At 40.5% G+C, this 17,724-nt stretch overlaps 1 protein-coding gene and 1 long non-coding RNA gene across 5 annotated transcripts in view; one reads left to right on the forward strand and one right to left on the reverse strand.

Annotated features, from left to right (window-relative positions):
• LOC146308672 (uncharacterized) overlaps positions 1-17,724 on the reverse strand; it is a 79,299-nt gene that overhangs the window by 35,978 nt on the left and 25,597 nt on the right. The window lies entirely within an intron of this gene.
• Positions 1-17,724, forward strand: part of zbtb7c (zinc finger and BTB domain containing 7C) — a 39,190-nt gene that overhangs the window by 17,051 nt on the left and 4,415 nt on the right. For 2 of the 4 annotated variants that reach the window (XM_084746426.1, XM_084746427.1), the window contains exon 2: positions 16,915-17,664. In XM_084746426.1, coding sequence (XP_084602552.1) covers positions 16,942-17,664 — 723 coding nt within the window. In that variant the 5' untranslated portion in view covers positions 16,915-16,941. Of the gene's footprint in view, positions 1-6,407; positions 7,053-16,106; positions 17,665-17,724 lie in introns of those variants that run through there. The other 2 variants (XM_084746428.1, XM_084746429.1) reach the window with 2 other exon arrangements.

Genomic DNA, 17,724 nt, shown 5'->3' on the forward strand with positions numbered 1-17,724 from the left:
ACACACAAATATTCACACCAAGCAAATCAAGTGAACACAGCGCCAAGATGCATTCAGAAGCAGCACCGTGGAAGTTGGGAGGTTTGACTCCTTGTACTCGTACATTTTGTTTGCAGTTTCGGGTCCTGAATAAATTTCCATATTTAAGTGCTGACGAAAAAATAAAAAGAAGACCTAAACATAAAGAATCATCATATTTGTCTTCAACAAACGTCACCACAGACATTCACAGACAAGTTATCCTCGCACACAGCAGAGTTCATACAACGCCACCTGTGAAACACTGTAACTCTGTCTCCTCCTCGCAGTTCTAAATATGCAGCTTGTGTACTTTACCTCCCTTCTGGCAAAGCGTACAATACTGATTAGGATGTTTGAACAGAGGACAAAACAGGAGAAAGTAACAGACAGGTCAGCAGAGAGTAAACGCCCTAACCTCACTCACCCGAATGGCATGCTCCAAGGTGAGTTCTAATGACCTTAGTGCGATGACAGATAGGTGTGAGCGTGATTGAGCAATGCAGCTGGTGTGCAGCAGGTTTGGATCCATTTGTTTGAGCAACACTTCATCCGTGTGCTTCTCTGTCCTTGGAGACAGGGAGGTGTAGACCTGGGAGGCTGCTGCGATGCTCTATCTCGGGACTGTGGCGGTATGATTGCCTCCCTTTCCTGCTTCTCTCCCACGCCAGACCACACCTGGTGTCCAAGGCACCAGGGTAAAGGGCAGAAATCGAGCTGGTTGCGTTTGTCTTTGCAGTTATTAATCCAGGAAATGTCTGCTAAATATTTCCCTGAACTCATTTTCCATGTTTTTGCTCCCTTAAACCTGTACAGCTTGTTCACTGTTCTACCTGTCAGCAACCTGAGATTGAAGCTGCCAGTATGTTTAATCAAAAGCATTTGTTGGATGGTTGAACAACTTCAGAACCCCCCCCCACACACACACACACACACACACACCTTTCCAACACTGGAATAGGGGCAACTGTGTCAGGCAATTTCATTCCAACATTCATGCACACTTTAGTCGGTGTAGAGATTGAAAAGAAAGAAGAATCTCAACTGTAACTCTTCTCCCACTTGTGCAAACAAGTGGAACAATATGAAACCTTTCCAGGAAAGACTGTGAAAACGTGCACATATCTGAAAATAAGTTTAAATGAAAAAAATTAAAAATAAAAATTTTGTCCATGCCCTCCAGAACAACACATATAAGCCCTTTCTGATCTGATCTCAACCCTGGTTGTGGTTCGGTTTAAGCACAAACATGACTTGGTGAGGGAAACATCATGGTTTGGTTTAGGTTAAGGGACCTTCGTCATCGTGGTTACAATAATAAAGGTGGTTAGGGTTGGGGAATGTTTGTGGTCATGGAAACAATCAGCTGTCTCCCACGTTTAAGTAAGGGTTGTTCTGATACCATTATCGTTATTGGAAAATGCCCAATACTGCCTTAAATTTGGTCAAAATTGGCTACTGGCGAGTCTGTGCATCGATCAGATATCATGTAACCACCGCTCTTTGAGTTGTCTTTCTGGTGCGATTGTGAACTGGATCGGACTGAATTTTTTTTTTTGGGGGGGGGGGCAAAATGCACTCAGAGTTTTAACGCACAGGTATCTGATCAGTACCTGGTATCGGGCAATAGGCAAAGTTCAGGTGTCAGACTTGTAAAGACAAACTTGTTGTACACGTACAAAGCACCTTCCTTTGCTTTGTTTTACCATGGCCACTAGATGGCTTAGTCATTTGAACATAAACATATTGTTTTGGGGAACTTCCAGAAACAACTGATGTCGTCACAGCTATTTGGACAACACATCATATGAACTAGGTCTTTTCAAGCATAACCCAACCATTAGCCGAACCATCCTCTACTTTGTTTTTGTTGCACCCGTGTAAAAGGTGCAATCCATCAGAAACAACAGAAAACACTCCCTAGGTCTGAGACTTGTGTAACTGTGGTACACTTGCATGCCTAAACAGTATTAGCGGCACTTAATATCTGTGATTAATCAAAGGAATCATAAAGGTTGTGAACAGTTTCTTCTTGCAACATTTCAGCTGCTAACTGAATGGCTAGTTCTGATGTTTTGAAAGTGGTAACTGTGTGAAATAAGAGAGAGGGCGCAGATCACTAGGCTCCGCATTGTGTGTGTGTGTGTTGAACAGTGGTTTATCAAACAGCAGTAATAGTGTTTCTGAGTGTCAAACAGCCATCGCACAATGAGGCTTTCTATGTGAGTAGTCAAAGATTTTTATGAGTAATAATATTAACAGCATTATGTGATCAGCATTCAGGGCTAGTACAGTAGCTCTTAACCTTCAAGGTACTGAATTAATCATTCTGACAAGCCTGAAAGTGTGTGTCCTTTTGTTATAGTATGTGACTGTAGTGCTGCCACAATAAAGATGTTCTCATGAGTCCTTGCTTTCGTGAGAGCATATTTTAGTCAAGGGTCAAGATATTTTTCTGTTAGAAGTCTGCTTTCTGTGTTTGTTGAGCACAGCATCAAAGTCTCCATGACATCAACTTTATGTAATGACGTTTCACACCCCATCCCCCCTCCAAAGTGCCAATCTGGTGCCGTGGTATGTGCATCTTGCTGAGTGCAGCAGGTGGCAGTAAACAGGTACGTAGAGACGCCAGACAGACAGACAAAACAGATGACTCTTACTCAGCCCCTTCGAATCCTCGTGACTGTTAGCGCTCAGACTGAGCGACAGGACTCACCACTTCTTGGTGTAGCCTAACACCACCGAAAGACGGAGGGGAAGGGGATTGAATCAATATTTAGCCTGATGATTACACTACAAAAATATGAAGCACTGAGGATCATTTTTCTTGCCCTTTAGACAACAATGTAATTGATTTCATGCTTGTATTACAATATTTAAAAGTTCTGGGAGCATAACCACATTGTAAGTCTGCCTTTTAGCCTTTATATTGTGTCCACATTGCAACTGGGCTAAATCATTTATGAATTTGCACTCTAAAAATGAGCTGCAGAGCAAATGAGTGTATTTCCCACCATTATTTTGCACCAGTTTGTGTTAATCACAACCTATGACAGTTTGCTGCACTTTAACAGTTCAGAACAAAGCAGTCCACACAGGTGCCACTTGCAGCGTGTTGCTATGACGGCAGCGGCGTGTTTAGAATAGATAGGCGATCTTATAGGATGGCAAGTGTTGTTTTTCTGGCCGTCTGGCTGGCCTGCTTGCAGTTAGTGGCTAACCCTGTTTATATATACTAGATGCCAATGTGAGCTGACCTCAGCTCTTACCCTGTACAAAACAGTGTAAACCACCAGGGCATGGGCTGTGGTTTTGCTTTGGTCCGTGTTTTCCCCAGGGGGAAGTGGGCATAGCAGTCTGATGTACACTCTGATGTTGACTTGTTTGTGGAGGCTAACTCAACACAATTTGACTTCTTTCACAGCATGATTGTCGGTTATGATTTATGGATGGTTAGGAATATTTTAGTAGATTTGAAGGTCCAGGAACCACTAAGATAACAAAGTCTGAATGCATACTTTACCTTTATGAAGTGGCTGGGATTCGCTCTTAATCGTATGTGTGATTACTCTACCACAATCAGTCACTTTGACAGTGAAGCTCTCCTGCTGTCAGCAAATGTAATTGAAAAAAAAAAAAGTGTTTCAAAGGGTGTGGTTTAATGATGTCATACAGGAAAGCCCAATGGCTGTTTCAGATCCTGTGCATGTACTATGTCATAACATTTGGCCTATGAAAGCACAGGAAACACTTCTACCTTTTTCTTTCTCTTGATCTGTTTCTCGCAGACACACTTTGATACAACCCCAGGAAGCAGCATTGGAAGCGATACAGTGCTGCAGGGATGACGTAGTTTTGTAGGCCAACACAGAAGGTAGCATCGCTCTGGTTCTCTCCGCAAAAACTCAATGGGATTTTACCAGCGGATGTTGGATTAGTGCATACAACAAGCTCTGTACTTACATGTTTTGTTCAGCAAGATAATCTTCACAAACATTTTTTATGATTTTTGAAGCGTAAATACAATTTCAGGAGAAATAAAAAGCTAAGGTTTGGCTACAGACAAACTACACCATGGCTGCTTGACATTGTCCCTACCACAGTTCATTTATGCACCCTTTACACATGAAAATAGATCCAACCACCAGGGCCCGCCGCTCAGAGTCAAAGGTTACTCTAAAGAAGAAGAATAAGGATCAAAAGTTTCTGACAACAACAACCCTGAAGACATGGTCAGGTTTTGAGAAAGAGTCAAAAGTGTTGTAGATGGCTGTGGTCTGCACGGGCAATAAACTAACTGACAACAAATGTCATTTCCAGTACTTTTGGATTTTTAAAAACTTCTTTGTTGCGTCTAGTGGTTGTGTCTCGCTTCAGATTATTGTCCCTATGCATAAGCTTTTAGATAATGTGTAGCTATACGGACAAAATTAACACCCTGTACAGAAAGAAGGCTTCGTCCGTATCCGCATCTAGCGTTTAGCATAAGTGACTAGTATTTGGCGTGATGATGTTTAATGTCCTCTACAACCTCTAGTCTCATTTAGCTACCTGTTAGCAACTACCTTGTTTAAAGACAGGCAAAATTCATAAGCAGGGTGTTTAGATCTAAATGTGAAAATTGATCTTAAGCTCGTGTTAACCACAGGCCTATATCTTAGGCATCTAACAAAAACCCACTGCCTTAGAAACGAGGGAAACAGAGGTGCAAAAATGCTAATTCATTTCCGGGGTTTAGGACTCATTCCTGCAGCACTCTATTCAACCAACTGGGTTGTGTTACCATGAACTTGTCTCTCTCTCCACATTTTCTTGACAGTGAATATCTCCCCAAACTGCTACTGAAAAGGTTTCCTCTTTTATTTATACCACAGTCTATATAGAATATCTTATTTCTACACCTCTCTGCCTAAACTTCCTCCTCCTCCTCCTCTCCACAGACTGAGGTGGTGGCGTGCTCACCAACTGTTATCTGGCTGTGGCGCTTTCTGACTCAAAACAGAAATCTGACGTTGGCCCTCTGGTCTCTTCAACCTGGTTTTTGAAACCTTGAAGACGTTTCAACAAAGGGAAATAAGTCAGCACACAGTCGCTTGTGGTGTTTTTAAGTGTTTGTGGTCAACTCTGTCTTAGATATAATCCGCTTTTAAGTAATATTTCTGTTAGAATTTAGACTGAATCAGACAGTTTTATGAGGTTCTGAAACACACCAAAGCGTTAAGCGTTTTTCAGTGATTAGTCTGTTGTCACTTAGTATTTGTGGGGGCTGCACAAGCCCACTGTGGATCTCATCGCCTGTCCTTGAACCTGTATTGTCTGAACCAGGGTGTAAAGTTTTTGTCCACCGGCCAAATGACTAATGAATGTCCAGATTTTACCAGCCACTCACCAGAATACCATGACTTTTTGGTTGAGTGAAGTAAATCTACCAGCCACTTGCATATTTTACCAACATTTGGTTGGTGGCTGGTACTAATTTTGGTCCCTGGTCTGAACACATGCACAGAGGTTTCAAAGAGCTTGTTAAATGTTACTTTGATTATGTATAAGAGAGAATAGCAGGATTCCTTTTTAAACGGATGTAAAACTGAAACTAACAGCCTTTAAAGGGGAAATCTGTACTATATTTACTGAACAAATCTTAAAATGACAATGACGTGTCATCAGCAATTAAGGGCACATGCTGAGGTTAGATACTTGTTACTGTGACAACAACTCTACAGACCCGGTATCATTCTTTGAAATTTCCATTCTGCGCCCGAATGACTGGCTTTGTTTGCCTATTTCACAGTAATTACAGTTTAAATGAATGCCGAATGTTTGCCGAATGAGTAAGTGTCTGTTTATGACCTGTAAGAGATCATTAATAATCATGTAGAAGGAGCAGATGATTATAACGGGTAAATTGAGCAAAATGTTAATGGAGTCTGGCAGGCAGAACTCCGACCTCAGAGCGTGTATTTTTGGAGCAGTGGGCTCTTGTTTTCAGGATAACAGGCTTACCTTTACACTGACAACTGACAGTTATAAACAGCTGATCAACTTACAGTGTAGAACTCATTGCTTTTTAATGGTCAAATTATAATATTGTTCTTGTCAGGCAGCATTTCTACAGCCTGCCTGAGCTTCCTTGAGTCTGGGGAGGAGGGGTTGCAGGGAAACAACTGGCTTCAACGTATTTAATATACGATCCACTCTGCTATTTAGACTGCAGGAGTCATTTTTGGATATGCACTTGTTACATTTAAGTTGCACTTGTGCTTCTGCTTCTGTATTACTACTTTTAGCTGTACATCCCAGCTTGAGACTAACCATCAGAGGTGCACAAAATAGTTCTTCAACTTTTCTCTCTCTTTCTCCTTTCCTTTCCTTTTTTTTTTTTTACCCTCCCTCAGTCTCCCCAAACAACCCCTTCGAGTTTCTTTGCCCCGGTCCCTTTATACCAAAATCCACTCTAACACAACTAAAAATTCATTTTGTCTGACCTAAATCAGAGGGTGTCTGCGCCATGGGCTTATTACACAGTGCGCTTAAACTTGTGTTGTGGAGGAGGATGGGGTATTATTATCTTCCAGCTACCCACCCTGCTATAAAAACTAGTGGTGCGACATCTCCACAGCGCAGTGCTGCTGCCCTCCCTCCCTTCCTCTCACTCTCTCGCTCGTCCTACATGAGCCACACACAACAGTGAGCCTGACTCTTAACTCCACACAAGCCACTCTGCTACACAGACAGACCCAAGAATCACACTCTGCTCTCCTCTGGTGCGCTGCTTTTTGCTTCTCTCCATTGGATATTCCTCCCTGGGTGTTTCTTTTTTTCTTCCATTTTTGTGAATGGGCATCCGTGGCCGGTGTGGGGAGCTTGTGAATGGACTGACTGCCTGCCTGGCTGACTGATTGACAGACTGGCAAAGAGAGAGGCAGCTGTGTTTCAATTAAAAAGGGCAATGCTGAGAGGTCAAGCGAGGAGCAACAGAGCCTCTTAGTAGTCTGGAAATACAAAGACACGTGAGGGGAATCGTGAAACTGAAGGTACGGTAGGTGATGGGTGCTGAGAGCTGTGGAATGCCGGGGAACGTATCAAGACATGTGTGAATTTATGTGGATGCCAGGAGTTTTGGAGCATGCACATGGGTGTGTGTCTGTGCGTAAATGTCCTTAATAATTTGTCACATTGTTACAGAGTGTGTGCATGTGTGTGAACAAGCTTGCACTTGTGCGTTTTTTTTGTTTTTTTTTACAGTGTGCACACGTGCATCACTTAGCTTTACAGAGTGTTTTATATGAACTACTGCTCCAGATCATAAAGGCCTGACGAGGTGCAAACGGGTCAATAAAGTCACTTAATGACTCATGTAATTATTTAGACTGTAGTGTAAATATTGTGCTATAAGATTCTGGAAATAGCATGTGCGTTTATAGCATCACAGCACGTCAAACATGGTAGTTTTTTGTGGACTTAAGTATGTGTTTTGCCTCCAGCGGTAATTATACTGTACAATTTTAGATCCTCCATATCTATACGACATTCTCCTTTAAATCCAAAATAAATACTCAGGTAATTCAAGAAGTTAAGGGGATGTTTGTGAGTGAGAACAAAATAAAAACATGTTATGGATTTGAAGCTGAGCTGTAAATTACTATTTACATCAGGCTTGTTGTCAACCGGCTTATAGACCTCTTACCTCATGTAGTTACAAAACGCCATGACCAGTATTACCATTAAAATTGTTTACAGGCTGTTGTTTTTCAATCATGTATTAGGATTTGTTTGTGCTCACTAAATCTTGTATTGAAAATTATAAGCAGAAAAATTAAAATAATGGTTAAATATGGAGGGTAAGTGGGTGTAAGTGGGAAATAAAACACAAAAAAATGCACACTGAATCTAAAATATGGATATTTTGTGTTGTGTCAGATGCTGAAGTCCCCTTAAAAGAGGAGCTGGAGTTAAACACCTACTCAGCAGGCTCACTAACCGTGACAGGAAATGTATTACAGATCAATGTCATACCAATGACATGTTTGCTTAATCACATACTGTAGCTCTGATTAAACCTCATTAGCTGCAGTCAGTTTTAACCTACACCTGCCAGCACGTAATAAAGGCTTTTCACTTCTGTTCTTCAACCTTTTTTTTTTTTTAATTTATTAAATGTTTCAACACGTTGTGGTTTCTAAAAGCTGACCTTTTTTTAGGGACACATTTTTGAATATCAGGAAATACAAATAAAGACGCATATATGTCAATTTTTTAAGGCTAAATTATAAAACTTGCTTAAAAATGATATTTTATATTGTACTACTGTCATTTTCGGTACTGAATTCATGACTTGGGGGTCTTTACTCAGACCAAAAAAAGACGTGCTGAGACATAAAATATTAGAAATAATCCTTCCTCCATCTAGAGCCAACATTTTTAATCACTGAACCGATATCCAGCAGCGAAAACATAAACTTTTGTTTACTTTGGGGGTGAGAGAGATAATGGTGTGTAGCTGTGGGCCCCCCTGAAGGCTCGTGAGATGACACTTGGTGCAAAAAAACAGGCCGAGGGAGTTGAATTAGCCTCCAGATCTCGAGACGAGATCCAGTGTTTACTTTAAATCATCCAATTTTTATCAGATTATAACACATACAAATTAAGTATTAATTAAAGGCATAAATTGTTTAATATTTGCTGAAATACTAAATATAACAGTGAATTTATTAGTACACCTGTTGGTACATTTTCATGAGAATCTCTTTTGTTTAAAGTGAGGTTTATATTACTTTTCTGCCAAAATGATAGTAATATTTGTACATTAATAATGTGTATGGCAGCACAATAATTCAACTTAAACTCTGCTGGTTTTGTAACAGAGAAAATCTGGTTTAAATCTGCACCAAACTTCACATAAAGAAGTGTCAAGCGATTCGGAACTTTTAAGAAAAACTTGTGCAGTTAAATGCTCGAATTTGACCCTGACATTTCATCATTATTGTAAGATAAATGCCCATGCTGTGTAGCTGACATTATATACCATTCACCTGCTCAAATTGACAGCAATTAAGATACAATTTAAAAACTCTGCCTATGCGGCCTATAGGCTCCAGACGACTGTCATTTAACACACCAACCAACTCGGGGAACAGGTGCACTGGTGTTTTACTGGTGATAATGGACTACCTTACACAGTAGGTCAAATGAATGTCTCCTCCTAATAAGGGGGTGACTTTTGGCTGTCAATACTCTAAATTATTGCCCGTGCAATTGTCCGTCTGTGACAGTTGTTTAGCAGGTGTTTGCTGTGGGCAGTTGGTGACAGGGGTAAACTTTGGCTGCTGGGTGATTTAGCATGTGGGTCAGGTGGATGCACTGGCCTGACAGGGATAAACTAGACTTTGGGTGTTGCAGCTTACAGGCCAAATGAGTGTCTGCCCGTGACAAGGGTTGAGATGGACATTAGCTGCTGATTTGTGGCCTGAGCGGTCAGGGCTGGGGACAAGTTAGCCGCTCTACTCTGGGCATAATGATGATACAGCTGCAACAGGGACAGAGAGAGGAGGAGGAGGAAGAGGTGGAGGAGGAGGAGGAGGAGAGGAGGACGAAGAAGAGGAGAGGAGAATGATTAGGAATAGGAGGAGGTGGTGGTGGTGGTCAGAGCCCGGAAAGCAGATGAAGTTCTTGGGAGAAAGACGACACTGAATGGAGGTGACACATAATTTGGGGTGGGAGTGCTGAGTTGAAAGTGTTAGTGACTAAGTGAGGCATGAGAGGAGACGTGGCCGGTACAGGGAGGCGGAAAGAGAGACAGACAGAGAGGCAGGACTGTCCATTAGAGGTCAGATTAATAATTGAGTTGAGCTCGGTATGGATAGTTTTTGCGCATGGATCTGGAATTCATGTTAAAGCAAAACTATGCAGGATTTCCCCAAAGAAACAATGCACAGACCTATAAAAACAAAGTGTGTGGTGGTGCCTGCATCCTCAGAGATCCCACCCTCCGCCGTCTTATTTTCTCATTATTTTGCTGTGCTCGAGACGCTTTATCAACGCAACATTGGTATTTGGCATCCTGGGAATGAGACTTTACAAGCAGCAACTGACAAATCCTTCTTATTTTACCTTTAAGTAAATTAATTCAGTGATGCATGCGTAATAAACAGAAATAGGTGCCACAGCTCAGTGATGTACCCCTTTGAAATATTTTTTTTTTCAGCCATTTTAGAAAAAATCCTAGGCCAATATAAAGAGATACTACAGCACTGCGTCAAACATATTCTTCCTGATAATGACGGTATTTTGTTGGCCCTGTTTTCACTTTCTTTTTCACTCCTTTCTCCATGTTTTCAGCTGCATTACTACTTCGTTTCAACCACAAATCCATCTCGATTTTTGTTTCTTATACAAAACCGAAACCGGCTTCCTGCTCAGAGTGAACATGATCTTTGCTGTCTTCAGCACTTAACAATGGATGATGATACTTTCATTGTCAGAACGAGTGTGAAATTTTCCTGCCGTCGTAGCAGCTCAATACAGAGGATAACATAACTTTAACGTACCTTTGATCTGGGATTAAGCTCCACATTTAGTTTTAGGACTGACTGGTCTACAAAAGATTCTAATCTTATTAAATTGCAGAAATAGGAATACTGGATCTAAAATTTAGTTTAATAATGTCAACTTTTTATTGTTTTCAAAAAGTTGTAAATATTTTAGGAATTATGCACGACTGGTATATTTAAAGGCTATGATATGTGACATTTCTGCATTAAAATGCCTAAATATGCTAAACAAATGTTCAGTATTTTGTTGAGCTGTGTACAAACATATCAAATGTTTCTAACAATGTTCAAACCCGGAGAAACCCGTAATTTATTCAAGGCATTTGTGCATTTCCTTGCTAGCTACTAATTGCTATAACTTTCAAGAAAACACAGGATGTGTTGGATACTCACTGAGAGTGAGTCGGCGAATGTGACTAAACATGACGTAAATAAAACTTAATACATTACGTCGTCCATGAACTTGATTTCTGTGTGAGTGAAGATAACAACTCCCAAGGTCCCATGTCATATCATAAAGTCATCTAACTGCATATTTTGTTATTGTTTTAATGTGAGAGAGACCTGTAGCAGAAGAATTTACATAATCATTTACATATCTTGCGTTTTCCCAGAGGTTATAGCAACTGGAAACCTGCTAGCAACAGCTAGCTAGTGTGAACATTGTTTGAAACATTTAGTACAATATAAGCATACAACTAAACAATATCTATAACACATTTCATCCGTTTTAAGACATTTTAATGTGGAAATGTTACATATTATAGCTTCAACATTTTAAAAATATCCTAATATCCCCCTGCAGTGCTCCAAAGTACCCCTAGGGGTAGTGCTACCCCCATTTGAGCCCAAAACACTGCCATCGCTGATGGTAGCAACAAAATACGACTTTCACTCTTTAGTCATTCAGAAACAGTGTCACCTGATAATGGCAGGTTGTTTTATGGTTCAATAAAACAGGTACTGAAAAAGTTGGATTGTCCTTCCATGACTCTGCTAGAAGACTTAGATGGATGTCAAACCCAGTGACTTAAACAGTAATTATCAGAGCCCTTTCACAAGGCGTCCCCACCCTGGCTGCTCTGAAGGGGTGGAGGGGTGTGTGTGTGTGTGTGTGTGTGTGTGTGTGTGTGTGTGTGTGTGTGTGTGTGTGTGTGTGTGAAGGGTTAAGGCTGTTTGGCTGATGAAATGTCGCTCCAGGACCTTGTGGTGGGAAAGCTGTGCCCTCCTCCCCTCCCTGTCTATGTGGCACATCCTCCTTAGATCCTCTCCACATTGTAATTAGGGGCCGGCCGCTAAGAGCTAGCACTAGCTAGTGGCAGGCAAACAGTGGGAACCGAGGGGAGTGGTGCTCGCCGGGGCACCAGGCGAACAAACAGCAACAGCAGCACGTGTCCCATAGTTCCAGGAGTGGGTGGGATGGGTCGAGAGCAGACGAATGACAGTGGGTTCGCCAAGCCCTCCCAGTCAGACTCTTTTTCTCTCCCTCTTATCCACTCGGTGTTGTTCCAAGCTCTGCACTATTGTTTGCCTTGGCAGGCTGTTACAGGGAGGGGCCCCTCCGCTGGTGTTTGTGCAACCTGTTAGGGAACTTTTAGGGCCATCTGATCTCTCCCTCGCTATCTCACTGGAGATTCTCTCACCTTTTTACCCAGGCTATTAGTTTTATGGATGTTGTACAAAGGATATTGTTCTTTGTAGAGGAAACGTTAATCTGCAGAGAAAGAAGTTTTAATGTACTGAAAATAATGAGTTTATGGTACAGGATTCGTATGAAATTCAACAGAGATAGAGTCGATCTTACTTTTTAAACATACGATTTCATCAGCTGGCCTTACAGCAACTTTCTCTGTTGCTCTTTTGTTCCAGTTTTCCCATAGTTTAAGGGAGTTCTGTGTGTAGTAGGTCTGTGGGCCTATATCCTATACCACCACCCCCTCTATAGACATTTTAATTATGTCCACACTGTATCAATGGCATGAACATAGCAACAGTAACCTAGCAACAAGATCGACAAGAATAAACTACATGTAAGATTGGTATCCAAGTTGTATACCTGCAGGTGAACTAAGGGATTTTCTGAAACTGATTTTTTATTTTTTTTTTTCCCCCTATGGTGAGATCTGCCGCAGCACAATAAAGAGAGAGCAAGATCCTTAGTGTGTGTGTGTGTGTGTGTGTGTGTGTGTGTGTGTGTGTGTGTGTGAGTGAGTCTGTGTGGCTTCAGCCCTGGCCCATTTAGAGCCAGTCAACAATGCAGCTGCGGTGAGCGGGCCCGCTTCAAAGTATTTATCTACACATGCCTCCAGTGACCACCAAGTGTGGACGGCTAAGTTTAAGCTCTATTCATAGATGTGAATGAATGAGCGCTCTGCCAGAGGAGGTTTTTTTCCGTATCACCGTAACTGTAAACAACAGTGCAGTGAATCAACAGGTAGGAACTCAGGCAGCTGTGGAATGAAGGTTTTAAGAAACAGAGGTTTTTCGTCGAGGCAGTTTCTGAAGGAACTAAGCTTTTAGTCTCCGTGCTGTAAATCAAATGTGTGTGAAGAGGAGAGGCTGCACAGTAAGCATTTTGACAGGATACAGTATCTAGAGTACAATCTGACCTCTTTTGTCATTCTCGCTGTTTCTCACCACATCCCAATCACGCTCTTTATTGTTCAAATGAGCGTATCATCTTGCTTCGTGCTGCTCATATCTGGCAGAGGCAGACAATAGGGATGGACGTTACACGCATTATCATAGGAACACTCACGCACTTATCATGAAACCTCAGAAAAAAAGTAATGTTTAATTCAATATCTTATCAAGATGCACGGGTTTCCCTGACTTGCACAGTTGCAACACGTTCCTACAAGAAATCGTGATAGCACAGTCAAGAATAAATATTACCCGATGTGATGTTTGCTCAAAATGAGACATGCTGTATTTACCACTTGTTGCCTTTGCTGCACAGATGGCACACAAACAAGCATGCCTACAGTATATTTTAATAAAGCGAGACTGTCACTCATTGTGTTAACAATATCAGCTTCGGTTAAGAGCCTCCGTATTCTGAAAGTCCTTCATCTAATGATCAAATTCTTCTTCTCACTCCATTTTAAAGTGAGGTGTGAGCCGAGCCGTGGACGACTCCTGATACACTCTTTAAACCGGTGCTTTAGATCCTCCTTCATTATCTGCTTTAACACGTCCTCCTCAGGAGAATCCCTAGAGGCCTGCTTCACCCCTCACTCACTCTTGAGCACTGGGACAAAACCGTATTTTTAAGGGGTTTTGTTTTTTACTCTTTAATTATGCTGCGAAAATATATTTTAAAAAGTCAAACTCATGGCTACTAAACCTTGTAACAGGCCAACCTCTTAGAAATGTTGATTTTCCAACTGACTGAGTTGACAAAATGTTAATTTTTTTTCATTTAACAGCATAATTGTAGTGAGCAGACATTTTATTTTTAAAGTTGCCATGAGTCCTCTTAATTCTAATCAAAATACACACTTTTAAACCACAATTCCTATTTATTTTTTGTTAAGAAGGGCTATGTTATAGCATATAACACATCTGATAACATTATTATTGAATTACTTTGTCGAAAAATATTAAGCTTACCAAAGATTGAGCTGTATTCCAGCTTTTTTCTTAAACCAGGAAGTGGATCCTTAGGGTACAGCTAAACCATTAAATCGTGTTTTTGTTAAAATTTGATGGATTTGACAGAAGACTGGAACACAACTTTAAAGGGGCAACATTTTCATTAAAAATCGATTTAAAAACAAAGATGATTATTAGCACTTTTTTTTCCACGTATGTTATCAGTAGGTATTGTTAGTTTTAAATTCTGAAGGCTTTTAACACATTTTTAAATTGGAGTTGTCTTCTGACACAGACCAAATTTAGAAATTAAAAAAATTGAAGCAGCCTAAAACATTTCATAAATCAAATATTTCATATCTGTAAAGAATAGATTTTCATCCAAAAATTAGAATTACAGAGGCAGTATTTATAATTTTTAAAGTTTCTTTTGGTAGAGGATGATTCGTGTGTGCCCTGCAATAATGAAAATGTTTATGATATGGATGTTTACTAAGGGAGCGAGAAAACAATGTTCCCTCTATTTTTTCCCTGTTGAAATGGGGGATTTCCTTACTTTTCCTTACCTTTTTCCTTGCACACTGGAAAATTGTGATTTGTGATATCTGACTATGTGAATAAAATTTGACTTGACTTGATTTGGATTAAAAACAACTGTCACTTGTTAAAATAACTGTGGCCAATCATCAAATGCAAACAGGAAATCACGTTAAAGTTACTCATTGTATAAACATTCTTCTGGTGTTTTCACATTTGTCAAAAACTCGTCTGTGAACATAAAAGATTTAATATAACTTTTTTTTTTTTAAACACTTTTCCAAGTTGTGGCTCTAGTAATCTTCTAATCCAAACAGAGATAGTGCCCTTGCTATCAGTGTTCAATTTAAGGATGTTCCAGGTACAATAAAAAATAGCATCTGAGACTCACACGTACAAAGAAACTTATAATCATAAAAGGAATTAGCACGTTTATGCATCATTGAATAAAAATAGCCTATCATTTTAATTGTTAGGTGTTAAAATTTGAAAAATGTGAGCTGGCAACGGCACAAACTCTCTGCTACACACTGTCTTAAACACTGTCATGATGTTTCGAATAAAATTTAGTGGTTTCTATGAGATATGTTTAAGTGTATTTGGAAATTTCATGTATGCCAATCAGAAACAGGTCTGCATTTGCATAAAGTTTAAAATGAACAAGAAGCACTAAAAGAGTGATGAAAAATGATTTGGGCCAAACAACCAGGGCGATTTAAATTTTTTTACTCAGATATAAGTGAAGGGAACAACAACCCGAATGTCCATGGTGGACCAGAGTGAGTCAGTGAAGTGATGTGAGTTTTTATGCAAGTGTTTATTATGTCGAATGAAAACAATAATAACTTCAATTCAGGACGCTGGTTATTATTCCAGGAGGCTGAAAGTATATTTTGAGACATTTGTGGGTCGCTGTTCGTGATATATCTCCTTGTTAATTGAGGTCAAAATTGCTTTTGTAACACAGACCTGAGAACAAATTGTACTGAACTAAGAAAAACTTTTATTATCAAGTAATATCTATATCAAAGGTATTTTTTTTTTATCATTTTATTTTCTTGGATAATAGCATGGCCACAATTCTTTGTGTGTTGTTCAAAACAAGCAAGGACATATGTCAGAAGAAGAATAGCAACTAGGGAAATGTGTTAAAATCTTTTTTATTGTTTGGCACACAGAATATTCTTGGATCCAGATGGACAAAAGAGTCATATTTGCATTTATGCAACAAATAAGGCTATCCAATTATGGAATCTGGGACACTGGTTGTTAGTCCAGGACAGTTGAAAGTAGATTTTGGGATATCAAGGAAAAAAGTTAATTTCAATCTCTGCTTGTGACACATCTCCTTGTTAATTTGATTAATTGAGATAAAAATTTTGTTTGCAGAAAAATTTGAGAAAAAGTTTTAATATAAAGTATTATCTATATCTATTGTAATTTTTATTATTTTATTTTCTTGGATAATAGCATGGACCCATTTTTTTTTGCATTGTCTACAAAAAGAGGGAGGACATATGTCACTCTCATCTTTTTTTTGGATTAGGAAACAGAATAGCAACTTGGAAAATGTGCTAAAATCTTTTTTTTATTATTATTTGGCACACTGAATATTTTTGGATCCAGATGGACAAAAGATTTGCATTTTTGCAACAAATAAGGCTATTTGATCGCTAACGGAACAAATTGTTCAACATGAACCGCTACTAAAATAAAAGTTTTATTATCAAGTATTATCTGTGTTAATTTTACTTCCTATTATTTTGTTTTCTTGCAATATAGCACAGTCATATTTTTGTGTGTATTGCACAAAATGAGCAAGGACATATGTCACTCTTATCTTTTTTTTTTGGATTAGGAAATAGTTTCGCAGCTTGGGAAATGTGTTAAAAATCTTTTATTTTATTGTGTGGCATACTGAATATTTTTGGATTAAAAAAAAACTTTAAAACTGTTTTAAGTGTTAAATGACCTGATGTGCTTTTGAAAGATTACCAGAGGTTTATCTTTCAGAACAACAGATGCTTAACTCTGACTCAAACATTATTATATGAGAGCCACAACACTAGAGACAAGACTATCAGTAAAAATAAAAGCACAAGTGGGGATTGATGGAGGGTTTGAGAGGAAAATGTGCAAAGAATAATGCCTTTTTCAGTTTGACCTTCTTATTAAAGTGTCACTAAACAGCTCATTGTTATTGCCTTCTATCCAGATATTCTGCAGAGACAGAGAGAGGAGAATGGTTCATCACAGAGAGGAGGACCTGATCGGGATCCCCTTCCCAAATCACAGCAGTGATGTCCTCTGCAGCCTCAACGAGCAGCGACGTGACGGGCTGCTCTGCGATGTCATCCTCATTGTCCGTGACCAGGAATACCGCACCCACCGCTCCGTTCTGGCCGCCTGCAGCCAGTACTTCAAAAAGCTCTTCACGGTGACCACCACCGACGGCGGGGACCACCATCACGCAGCGGCCGTGTACGAAATCGACTTTGTGGCTCCAGAGTCCCTCACAGCCATCCTGGAGTTCGCCTACACGTCCACTCTGACCGTCACGGCGTCCAACGTCAAAGAGATCCTGAACGCAGCACAGATGCTGGAGATCCCCTGCATCATCAACGTTTGCCTGGAGATCATGGACAGCGGGGGTGGTGGAGGCGGCGGAGGCGGAGGGCGAGTGGAGGAGGGAGAAGAGGATGAAGAGGAAGAGGAGGATGCGGAGGAGGACGAGGAGGAGGAAGAGGAGGAGGAGGACGAAGAGGAGGACGTGGGGTCGAGGAAGGACGAGCAGGAGGAGGAGGAGGACAATGTCAGCGAGAGGTCACTGCAGTCATCGGAGAGCAGGGGGGAGCAGACGCCACCGGGGACGGGGGACTCGCCGCCTCCCAGCACCTCTACGTTCCACCAGCAGTTTGACCTGTCATCCCAGTCGCAGTCTCCAGACACCATGAGAGGAAAACAGGTAGAGTTCACAGGATACTTTTTATTTCTGTCACTAATCTAAAAATAAGACTTCAAGACT

The sequence above is a fragment of the Lutjanus erythropterus genome, chromosome 20, assembly GCF_056507025.1.
Source record: "Lutjanus erythropterus isolate fLutEry1 chromosome 20, fLutEry1.hap2, whole genome shotgun sequence".
In the NCBI taxonomy this organism is placed as follows: Eukaryota; Metazoa; Chordata; class Actinopteri; order Lutjaniformes; family Lutjanidae; genus Lutjanus; species Lutjanus erythropterus.